The sequence below is a fragment of the Sprattus sprattus genome, assembly GCF_963457725.1.
Source record: "Sprattus sprattus genome assembly, chromosome: 12".
Lineage (NCBI taxonomy): Eukaryota > Metazoa > Chordata > Actinopteri > Clupeiformes > Clupeidae > Sprattus > Sprattus sprattus.
Window position 1 is genome coordinate 30,272,278 of NC_137910.1, and position 12,013 is coordinate 30,284,290.

Genomic DNA, 12,013 nt, shown 5'->3' on the forward strand with positions numbered 1-12,013 from the left:
TTCCGGAAATAGTGGAACTCAACATGCAAGTGTGACAGTGCCAGGCAAAGCTAAGCACTGATGCGCCAATACAGACGCGAACAGCAATCAACTTGACACCGAAAACGCAAAAGCCCATGCCTGCCAATGCATAAGAAGCTATCGTAATTTGCTGGTAGAAGACGCCACGTTACCACACGATCAAATTGGTCATGTACATCTGCATAGACCAAGAACATGCTTGTAATGTCAACGCATTGGTCTTATGCGTAGCTTATTTCTTGCAGTAATTGATAAATGACAATTAAATCCAACGCGAGTGCCCTGTGCCACAGCACTAAGCCCGAAGTACTGTGCGTCACACCTAACCAAAGTGTGCATCAGCATGCTTGCATTTCGCGAGTCACCACGTATGGGTATGGAAAAATTGGAGATATGTATGGAGAAATTATTGTCACGTCGCTATTCGGTCATAATACACGTCGTTCAGTCTTTAAACTGGTTATATTCGCGTGTGCATTCTTATTGCGTTTCGTGTTGTGATTGTATCCACCTTCCACGGATTCACTTTTTCACGTTGGTTCACGTTTGATAAGTTATGCCTGTTGTCACAGTGCCATACTATGAGCCGTTTGGTGCTCTGGAAGGTGTGTGGGTGTTTATTTGATTCTTTCAGTGACAAAAGAGGATAGAGTGTCTAGACTACAGTGAGTATGCAGTCTCTGGTTGTTACCCCTGTTGCTGCACTTTTTGTTTCTGCCAATTTTTGAATTGGGTAACTGCTTTGGGTCAAAGCTGAAACTGCATATTGCTACAACCGTCGACATGCTTTTCATAATTCTCTTGTTAGATTACAGTCTTTACCGTTTGTCTTAAATTGAATATTACGCTCACTTAAGAAAAACAAGATTCCTATCCTCCCCCTGACTCTTCCCTGAAAGGGGTTCATGGGCAGGACGAAAGATGGATAGGCAAATTGAGGAGGAGGAGGTGATGGGGGTGGAGCCAAGGCTTTGGCCCTGCCAGACACAGACATACAGTATATGCCTATGCTGCCAGACATCATTGTTTCCCCCTTCCTTGTTAAGGGGGGGATTGGGGATTACTCAACCGCCTAAACAGGTCAGAGCTAAATGGCTGAGTGGGGTAGGTGGGCGACTGAGGCCAGCTGTGCACAGTAGGCATAAAGAGATGGTGATCCACTGTGCCATTTGGTTTTGTTACTACATGTATTTTTTGTTACTACATATATAACGCTCCTCACATAGCCCCTTTACCACACCTGGATATACCTTGCCATAGTATAAATTGATATGAGGTTGTCCGTACTCTGAATATGCACTCCTGGGGTCTGATGCCTGTTGTTTTTGAGTGTTTCGCATTCATCAGATAGTCTGTGGTCTGGGATGGTTCACATTTAAACACTCTGTTAAACAATCCCTGTAGGAGTCTGAGTATAATTACATTGTTGTCCCTGCAGAGAGTTGAGTGAGTGCGCAAAAGAGCTTAAGAAGCTGCCCTGTAAGTTCCAGTAAAAAGGACCATTATCTTGTCTACATTGAACATAGCAGTTCAGAGGTTCAGGATGGTTATCCCTGGATCCCACCATCTTGGGTCTGAGATGAGACATAAGGTCATACACATAGGACCTTTTCCTGTCAGCCAGATGCATCTCATATACTGTAGTTTCTTCCAGTAACCATTCATCTTTTGTTCTAATAATGCACTGAAAAGGCTGCAATTAGGTTGGCGGATATTCATGTCGAGAATAATCCTTTCTTAGTCAATCTATTGATCAAGGTCAGCTACATGTTCATCCTATTTACCATAAGGATGAATACTGCAATCATTTTTAACCATGGTTTGACAAAGATTTCATGGGATAACTTTTTTACCTGCCACAGGAAATGTTTTTGAGTGGAATACATGCACACTGGTTGCAGCTAGGGGTAGGTGATATATTGGTATTATAGTTATCGGTATTGCGTCATGTCACCACATGAATTTTGCATTATCGTCACTACTGGGATATTTTTTCAAAACATTAAAGAAGGCGTACAAATTTTGCAGGATTTTGGCTGACAAAGAATTCCATGTCAGTTACCAATAGTCTGCCTTAATCTCTTGCCTACAATTACCAAAAGAGATAGTTAAATATATAATTGCTCGATTTTATTGACACAATGCAACACACACATGCATATATGGAGGCGACACAGGACACACACACGCAGGCCTGAGGTCGCTGTGAATTTGCCCTCTGCGTTTTCCCATTTTGGACCGGCCTTCCTCCAGGACCCCCCACGAGCAGTGGGCAGCTTTTAAGTGCCCGGGGACCAAGTAAAGTGAACCGTCCATCGTGGTCAGGGATGGACAGGAAAGTGTTCTGTTCTTTTGCATGTTTTTCTGTTGGGGTTCTTATTGGAGAAAACCCCTTGTGAACACGGGGAGAACATGTAAACTCCACACAGAAAGGCCCGGGAGATAGCCCAACTGAGCACTGAAGGTCTGGAAAGGACATGTTAGGTAACAAGCAAACTGTAGAATGTTTTAATAATCATTATCCTAATAATCCTTAAAGTAACACTATGAAGTTTTGGGGGCCGCCAGGTAGGGGGCTACTTTCTGCTGGACTCTTCAATAACTTATTTGCTGTCTTGCTTTGACTTGTGTTCCACTTGCTTGATGTTTAATTGTGTCTGGTAAGTTGTTGCAAGCTAGCCAACATAGCTATCACAATAACATTACAAAGAATGCAAGAGCACTTATTACTAGCATCCATGTCCAAACCTGTATTAACAAGCTTGCTAACATCGCTAACGAGATGTCTTGCTAGCCCTTATTAACTATGAATAACGGTCCCTTCACGGCTAAACTTATCGAAATTTGCTTATTTTGTTTATGACAAACAAGCGAGTCAACAACTTTCCTAACACAGTCCAACACCAAGCAAGTGCAACACAAGACAAAGCAGGACAGCAAATAAGTTACTGAATAGTCAAGCAGAAAGTAGCCCCCTACCTGGCGGCTCCAGGCTCCACTTTTGGCCACTGGAGGAAATTTTGGCGCTGTTCCGAGTTTGCATTGTAAACAATGGAAAGCTGAACAGAATGCCAGCAAATACCAGTAGGTTACAAACACGTACACTGTAGCGACAACAACTGAGTGTCGCTGAGAGGCTAAGGAAGGGAGATTCACTCAGCATTTGAGCGGGAAACAAAAAATGTGCTCTCCCTACTCACCCCCTCGCCATACTACCACAGGTGCCCAGGGACCTATATTCATTCATGAATTCCAAGGCCAAAAGACTTGCATACACACCCACTAGATACCAAAATAAAAGCACCAAAGCAATGACTAATTCAACCATGGCGTATGGCCGCTATGTACACAGTTGCTTAACTAGTCAGTACATTATGTTTACATAAGTAAAGTAAAGAGGGCTAATGGCTATTTTAATTACATTTTTGTTATTTCAGTCATACTGAGTGAATTGTGTTTTTTTTAGTTGTAACTTTACAATTACAGAAACTCTTCAACTTTTGAAATGCTTACGTTTGGTGCTTTTGCTACTGGAAAGAAAATTATATTAAGTGTATAAACTTTAGATACAGTAGAAAATACCACAATATTAATTTTAGTCTATGTGGCACACCCCTAGAGGCAGCTCTGTTGTCATCCAGAGCATGCATTTGTAAGAGTTCTTGTCTGCGTCTGTGTCATTTATGGAGACTGTGGCTGCTCTTCAGTAGCCGCTGGTCATTGGCTTCCCTGCGTCCGGCTACATTCTTTCCTGTTGGGAAGACACAGAGATCTCATTCATGTCTGTCAGCTCTCTCTGTCTCCCTCTGTGAGTCCACTCTTTTCATGGCAGTTGTCTTTCATTTCCCCTTTCACACGCTCCGTTTCTTGTCCTCTTCGTTTGACTAAAACGCCTCTAAAATGCCTCACTCCCTTTCTCTTATCTGTCACGTACATCCTCCTCCTTTTTTCTGCTCACGTTTGTTTCTCTTCCTCTCTCCTGTGCAGTCATATGATTACCACGGTGACTGGTCATGTGCACTGCTCTCTGAGTGTGGACACACAGGAAATTGACCATTGTTTTGTCTTTCTTCTCTTTCTCTTTCTGTTCTCCAGTATGTATGACCAACTGTCCTACCCTTATTGTGATGGTGGGCTTGCCAGCCCGGGGGAAGACCTACATCTCAAAGAAGCTTACTCGCTATCTCAACTGGATTGGTGTTCCCACCAAAGGTATCACCAAGCCACACACACACACACACAAATATTCACACCCCCTCAGTGTACTTTTCTTATTTGAAAGTCTTTAACTTTCAACACAAAGCAATCTATAAAATCCAGACATCAACCCATACAGAGGATACCCATCAACCCATACAGAGGATACAAATACACACCTCTTCCCTCTAAAGGAAACTCAGCCTTGGGACCTTCAGTGTTCTCTCCACAGCTCTTAAGGGCTGCCTGTGTGTGTGTGTGTGTGTGTGTGTGTGTGTGTGTGTGTGTGTGTGTGTGTGTGTGTGTGCTTTCAGAGTTTAATGTGGGGCAGTATCGCAGAGAGTGCTTGAAGATTTACAAAAACTTTGAGTTTTTCCGTCAAGACAATGAAGAGGGCCTGAAGATTAGGAGGTAGGTCTTTGTGTATCTGTTTGGTTTGTGTGTGTTTGTGTGTGTGTGTGTGTAGGGGTGTGTGTTTGTGTGCGTGTAGGGTTGTGTGTGTGTGTGTGTGTGTGTGTGTGTGTGTGTGTGTGTGTGTGTGTGTGTGTGTGTGTGTGTGTGTGTGTGTGCGCATAGTGGCTTTGTTGTCTGAAAACTGGTGTGGTTGATTATTTACAGGCAGTGTGCACTGACCGCGCTCAATGATGTTCGGGAGTACCTGGGGGTGGAGGGAGGTCAAGTGGCGGTAGGTTGTCATGGTAGCTGTGTGAACAGTGTAGTGGCTGCTCCTTGATTGTTGATTCATTAGGAAACTCTCCCATCCACCAGGTGTTTGATGCCACTAATACCACACAGGAGAGGAGGAACACAATCATGAAATTTGCAGATCAGAATGAGTATAAGGTATTATGCTACATTTCACACTTTCAACACTTTATATCACCCAAGTGCACGATGTTTTTATGTGTTTGTGTGGGTGTTTGTGTAACATCCTGTCTTTTTTCTCAGGTGTTTTTTGTTGAGTCAGTATGTGAAGACCCTAACGTCATTGCAGAGAACATTGTGGTAAGTGATTTATTAATAGTTGATTGATAATTCTCATCGATAAAATGTTGCCTGTGCTTCCATAATTGTACTTCATAAATGCCAAATAGTCCGTGGGAGATGCTTCCTGTTTGACTTCCTCTTCCTGTGAGCAGCAAGTGAAGCTCGGTAGTCCTGACTACACTGACTGCAACACAGAAGAAGCCATTGAGGACTTCATGAAGAGGATCAAATGCTATGAAAATTCCTACCAGCCACTGGACGAGGTTGTGGACAGGTAGGAGGAGAACAGACAATTTTTTTTTTATTAGAAGTGGTTAATTGTGAATTTGTATCACTATTAATCGTAAGGTTTCTTTCTGCCACCAAAAAAAGCTACAAGAGTGAAGGATTACTCATTGTCAATTTGGAATACATTGTTTTGTTTGTAGTATCCTAGGTTTTATTAAACCCAGTTATTACTTTGTTCAGGACAGAAAACACATTCAGTTCTGAATTCACTGTCCTTTTACCGAATGCTTTCTTGGCCAGGGCCTTGTCCTACATTAAAATTATGGACGTGGGTCGGCGATACCTGGTGAACCGGGTGCAGGACCACATCCAGAGCCGCATCGTGTACTACCTGATGAACATCCACATCACGCCGCGCTCCATCTACCTGTGTCGGCACGGGGAGAGCGACCTCAACATGAAGGGCCGCATCGGGGGAGACTCAGGGCTGACCTCCCGAGGGAAAGAGGTGCAGGACACTATACTAGCCTCCTTTACAACCAACATAAGAGGCAGGTCATCTATGAGGAGTCAGGTCATATGTGATGCTACCTCGAGTATGTGTTTCATACATTTATCCCATTTTGGCCAATGATAAAAGCTGTTTTGAGAAGGAGCACATTTTCATGAACACACCCTTAATAATTTAATTGGTGGAACATTTAAGGTGCCTTTGGACATACAGTACCAGTTTAGAATCACTGAGAAAATCTTTTTTTTTGCTATTCAACTTAACCTAATTCAACCTAATACTGATCTGAAATATGTAAGCTGTAATATGTCTTACAGCTGGAAATGGTTGATTTTTAATCTACATAGGTTTAAAAAGCTTTTTACTCCTGTGGTTCATTGGCACATTATGTTAGTTAATCCTACATTTTCATTGGAATGTATCATGTGAAAACCCTTTTGCAATTAAGTGTGTGTGGCTAAAGAATGTAAAACCCGCAGTAAGGAAGCGGTAAAAAGGCCAACCAGGGGGCTACTTGAGCACCAGCACACATTGAATTGATTATGGTCTAAAACTGTTCAAAAAAAGAAAGAGCTTTTTTCAGAAACAGAATCAGAATCAGTCTATAATTGCTGAGAAATGAAGGCTACTCCAGCCAACAAATTAGCAAGCAACTGAAGATATCTTCCAATGGTGTGCTCCATACTCACAGAACAGTGCACAGCTGTTTCAACCCGGATTCTAGGAAAAAAGTGGGAGGCCCCAGTGTCTACTAAAAGGATATAGATTTATCCTAATTAACGGAGACTCAGTCAAGTGAAAATGGAAGGTCAAATAATCCAGGCTTTTATTCTTTACGGTACTGCGCAGTAGAGGAGAGAGACAAGACTAGGTTTCACTAACATGTAGGTCCACCTTGGCTAATCTCACTGACTGACTGTTCTGTTTCTATTGTATTTAACTCAGAAAACATGTGGGAGGGGGTGGTTACCAGAATGCTAATTCTTATCTAGGAGACAGTATGGTTAAGATATTCATGGGGAGTCCCGGGCCGAGGTGTCATCACTTCCCACAGTGATCAAGGCATGCTGGAACTGTGACAATTTGGGTGCTTACAGAATACACAGGAAGCTATATAATTGACATTATATAGCTTTTGACTGTGGACTACATTGAATCTAATTCTCAGATACTATCACTACTGAGCATGAGAATAATCAGAATCAGATTCCTGGTCGGAGAACCAGAGGCCTCCCAGGTCGTCAGCTGGCAGTTTAGGTGCATAAATAGTTCCCATAAAACACCAGCTTAAGCAGTGAAGAGGCTTTGGAATGATGGCCTTCTAGGAAGAATTTCAAAGTAAAAATCCATATCTGAGACTGGCTTATGAAAAAGAAAAAACTAAAAATGGGCAAAAGGAAACAGATAATAGATGGAGGACGGATGAAAATATGTCTTAGTTGTTAGGGAGGGTGTTGGGCGCTGGGGGATTTGGATCACGGCCAACAAACTTGACGAGGCACCATCTCTTAAGCCTGTAGAGGAAATGTGATGGTCTGGGGTGTGCTTTGGTGCTGGTAAAGTATGTCATTTGTACAGAGTAAAAGGACTCTTTATTTTACCACAACTCCAATGCCATGTCATCCTGTGGACGGTACTTGACTGATGGCAGTTTTATCCTACAAGACAGACCCAAAGCTCCAAATTATGTAAGACTTATTTAGTCAAGCTGTAATGCATTAAAGTTTGTAATAGCTACAAATGGAGGATTCTTTGATTAACTCAAAATCTCAAGCTCAATTATTTCAATCAGAAATGATTATTTCTACCCTCTACCATTTCTCACCTTATTTGATGGATACAAATATGAGCCCTACTGGAACATTTCATTTTGAAGGAAAGTGTATTTCATTGCTGTGAGCGTTTTTTCTGATGTTTTTTTTCCCCTATTTTTTTTCCTCTCATCAGTTTGCACAGTGTCTGAACCACTTCATCCAGGAGCAAAACATCAGAGACCTAAAGGTGTGGACCAGTCAGATGAAGAGGACCATCCAGACCGCAGAAGCCCTGAGCATGCCCTATGAACAGTGGAAGGCCCTCAACGAGATCGATGCTGTACGTCTTGACCAACTGCACCCTGGGTTTGAGATATTAACGCATATAATTAATGAAATGAGTTTCAATCTGAAGATTTGCTTTTTCTGTGACAGGGAGTGTGTGAGGACATGTCTTACGAGGAGATTCAGGACCACTATCCTCAGGAGTTTGCCCTGAGAGACCAGGACAAGTACCGCTACCGCTACCCTAAAGGAGAGGTTAGGGCATGCATAGAAATGTTAAAACGCAAAAAAAGAGTTCTATGAATCACATCTGGAATTAGTTTTTACTTGGGAGGGGAAATTAAAAATGACTTGTTTACCTCAAGGTTGCGCTGCTGGCTGCATCTTTTGTGTTGTGGTTTTTAGAGTTGCAACACAGCACTCTTGCTATGAATAGATCCTCCTTTTTTTCCTACGCCAAACCTTAGCGTTGTGTGCAAACTTCTGAGGCCAGTTGATTCTCACCCTCAAAAACAAAATCATGCCGCTGCCCTGCTTACTGCAAGGCAAACATGCCATTTAAAAGCCTCAATTAAAGGTGACGATTTTTTCTCACAGTCCTTCACATCAGTTTTGTTTTTAATGTGTTGAATGTGATCCTTGCTCTGTTTGAAGAAGTCTGTATTGTGGTCCCCCCCCCCCCCCCCCCCCCCCCATGCCTGCACAACAATCCAAACACAGGATCAAAGGAGATGTAAATAGTTTCATTCTGTTTTCTGCAGTCTAACACAGGATCAAAGGAGATGTAAATAGTTTCATTCTGTTCTCTGCAGTCTTATGAGGACCTGGTCCAGCGTCTGGAGCCAGTGATCATGGAACTGGAGCGGCAGGAGAATGTTCTGGTAGTCTGTCACCAGGCTGTCATGCGCTGCCTACTGGCTTACTTCCTGGACAAGAGTGCAGGTATGTCCTCATAGGCTGGAGCAGTGGCTTGAGCGGGACTGACTCTGCAAGGGTAGGGTCAGTCCCGATGTGCTGACTTTATTGATCAAAAGTTATCCATCCAGGTAATTTACTGCTAAATTGGTCTGTCCTGCTTTTTAGTAGTCTGTCTATTTGTCTCCACTTTTAGATGAGCTTCCTTATCTGAAGTGTCCTCTGCACTCAGTGCTGAAGCTCACTCCAGTGGCTTATGGTGAGAAGTACACACGCACGCACGCATGCACAAAAACACTAACACAATCGTGCAAAGGGCTACCAAGGGCAAAGGATACAAGGGCTGCAATCAATCTGCCACCAAACATAATTTCAAAATATTATATCTAGATTGCTATCTACATATAAATGTAGAGAACCACCATCAAATTAAGGCCTCTTTCTTGGCCTTACAAACCTTTAATCTTACCTAAGTCACTGACCATTTGAGAAACTACTGCCCTTTTGAACTGAAAATTAGAAAATGTACCTTGAACAAAGGAGCACTCTAGTGGTGCCAACAAGGAGCATAACACACTGGCACTGGCAACTGGCATATCTATTTCTTCTACATTATAGGCTACGTACAGTGGGGAAAATAAGTATTTGAACCCCTTGCGATTTCACAAGTTTGGCCACTTGCAAAGAAATGTGTGATCTATAATTGTAATGGTAGGTGGATATTAACAGTGAGAAACAGAATATCAACAAAAAAATCCAGAAAAATGCATTTTATAACATTTATGACTTTATTTGCATTTGATGCAAAAAATAAGTATTTGAACCCCCAAAACTGACTGACAAAAATTACTTAGTATTTGGTGGAATAACCCTTATTGGCAAGCACAGACGTCAGACGTTTCTTGTAGTTGGTCACCAGGTTTACAAACATCTCAGGAGGGATTTTGGTCCACTCCTCTTTCCAGATCCTCTCCAAATCTTTAAGGTTGTGTTTTTAATGGGAGGGGATGAGGGAATGAAGTTCAAGCCCAATATTCCATGTTACATGGCCCCATCCATAGTCCCCTTGATGCGGTGGAGTCGTCCTGTATCCTTGGCAGAGAAACAGCCCCAAAACATAATGTTTCCACCTCCATGCTTGATGGTGGGTATGATGTACTCTTGGGGTCATATTCAGCATTCCCCCCCCTGTCAAACACGGCAAGTCGAGTTGATGCCAAAGAGCTTGATTTTGGTATCATCTGACCACATTCTGTCTCCCAATCCTCCCTAGAATCATTCAAGTGTGCAATGGTAAACTTCAGATGGCCCTGTACATGCGCTTCCTTGAGCAGGGGGACCTTGCGAGTGCTGCAGTACTTCAAAAAATTACGGCGTGGTGTGTTGCCAATGGTTTTCTTGGTGACTCTGGTCCCAGCTGCCTTGAGATCATTCACAAGCTCCCCCTGTGTAGTTCTGGGGTTATTCTGCACCTTTCGAATGATCACTGATTCCGCACGAGGGGATATCTTGCATGGAGCCCCAGACCTAGAGCGGGTGACAGTTGTTTGGTGTTGCTTCCATTTATGAATAATCGCACCAATAGTTATTTGCTTCTCACCAAGCTGCTTGCCGGTGGTTTTGTAGCCCATTCCAGCCTTGTGCAGGTCTACAATCTTATCTCTGACGTCCTTGGACAGCTCTTTGGTCTTGCCCATGGTGGTGAGGTTGAAGGTGTGAAGTATGATTCTTTGGACAGGTTTCTTTTATACAGGTCACCAGTTGAGATCAGGTATACCTTGTTAGACCTAATGAGGACTAATCTGTGCTTTTTGGGCACATAACTGGCCATTGGGAGCAAGAATTCTTGCTGTTTGCTTGGGGGTTCAAATACTTATTTTTTGCATCAAATGCAAATAAAGTCATAAATCTTATAAAATGCAGTTTTCTGGATATTTTTGTTGATATTCTGTTTCTCACTGTTAAAATACACCTACCATTACAATTCTAGATCACACATTTCTTTGCAAGTGGCCAAACTTGCGAAGTCGGCAGGGGTTCAAATACTTATTTTCCCCACTGTATATTGCCTCATAGAGGTATTTCACAAGATACAGACCTGTCACTCAGTGCTTTGCTTTTTTGGGGTTTGGATAATGGCTGACTAAAGAATTCAGATTCTTATTCATTTGACATGCAACCCCAACAATTTTCCGTAAGTGCTGTCCTTTTCTGCAGGTTGTAAAGTGGAGTCCATCTTTCTGAATGTGGAGGCAGTGAACACCCACCGGGATAAGCCAGAGGTGAGCTCACCACCAGCAGCCTCGCAGGGCTGGTTGTTACCACAGGATGTGTTCCACTGCTTGAGGCGTTCTCTCCTAAAAAGATTTGTCATGTCATGTATACTGTAATTTGCAGTTCTTCCTCCAACCTGTGAGTGGTCACTATGTGTTAACTGTCCTCTTTCTCCTCCTTACTCTTGACAGAATGTAAATATCTCCCGTCTGGCAAAGGAAGCCTTGTTCACAGTCCCCGCCCATCAGTGAAACTAAGCACGTGCAGGATGCGGATTCTGTCCCTTTGGCAACACTCCATAAAGGGCTGATGATTTGACTCCGTCAGTTACTGCTCCAGTTTGTTTTGTCTGTCATCCTGTCTTAAGCTCTTTAGTTTGGGAACATAGATTAGTTATGTACAACTCAAAGCTTATTTTTATTAACATTTTTCTATGTAGGTTGTAACATTCCGTTCTTCTCCTTGCAGTGTCTGGATAGATGACTGGAATCCAGTATATCAGTGGGAAAAAACCAGCTAATGGGGTGTGTGTGAAAGAGAGTGTTTGTGCGTGTGTTAAACGTTCCTCTGTGATTCAAGCTTGACTTAAACTGTGAATGTGAAGCGAACGCATTTTATTTTTTTTCTACATAACTTTTGTAAAGTAGATACACAATTGATTCTTCTTATACTGTATTTTTTTTTGCATATTTTTGTGAGCATCCATGTCTTTGGTTTGTGGTCGAGATTTCAGTCAGTACAGTCTGCATGGAGTTAATGCATCTTTACATTATCGACTTCACATTCTTAGTATTGGTGCAAACTGAAAGAGAAAAGCCAAAAAAGGAAAACACTTTTATAA

At 42.5% G+C, this 12,013-nt stretch overlaps 1 protein-coding gene across 3 annotated transcripts in view; it reads left to right on the plus strand.

The window, feature by feature from the left end:
- The window catches only part of LOC308373062 (6-phosphofructo-2-kinase/fructose-2,6-bisphosphatase 4-like), a 33,303-nt gene extending 21,727 nt beyond the window's left edge, over positions 1-11,576 (plus strand). For 2 of the 3 annotated variants that reach the window (XM_080848465.1, XM_080848466.1), the window contains exons 2-14: positions 4,117-4,233; positions 4,533-4,629; positions 4,837-4,903; positions 4,987-5,061; positions 5,167-5,223; positions 5,358-5,479; positions 5,734-5,941; positions 7,892-8,038; positions 8,134-8,238; positions 8,796-8,925; positions 9,095-9,157; positions 11,116-11,180; positions 11,364-11,576. In XM_080848465.1, coding sequence (XP_080704591.1) covers positions 4,117-4,233; positions 4,533-4,629; positions 4,837-4,903; positions 4,987-5,061; positions 5,167-5,223; positions 5,358-5,479; positions 5,734-5,941; positions 7,892-8,038; positions 8,134-8,238; positions 8,796-8,925; positions 9,095-9,157; positions 11,116-11,180; positions 11,364-11,423 — 1,313 coding nt within the window. In that variant the 3' untranslated portion in view covers positions 11,424-11,576. Of the gene's footprint in view, positions 1-4,116; positions 4,234-4,532; positions 4,630-4,836; positions 4,904-4,986; positions 5,224-5,357; positions 5,480-5,733; positions 5,942-7,891; positions 8,039-8,133; positions 8,239-8,795; positions 8,926-9,094; positions 9,158-11,115; positions 11,181-11,363 lie in introns of all 3 variants that reach the window. The other variant, XM_080848464.1, reaches the window with a different exon arrangement.
- The last annotated feature ends 437 nt before the right edge of the window (positions 11,577-12,013 follow it).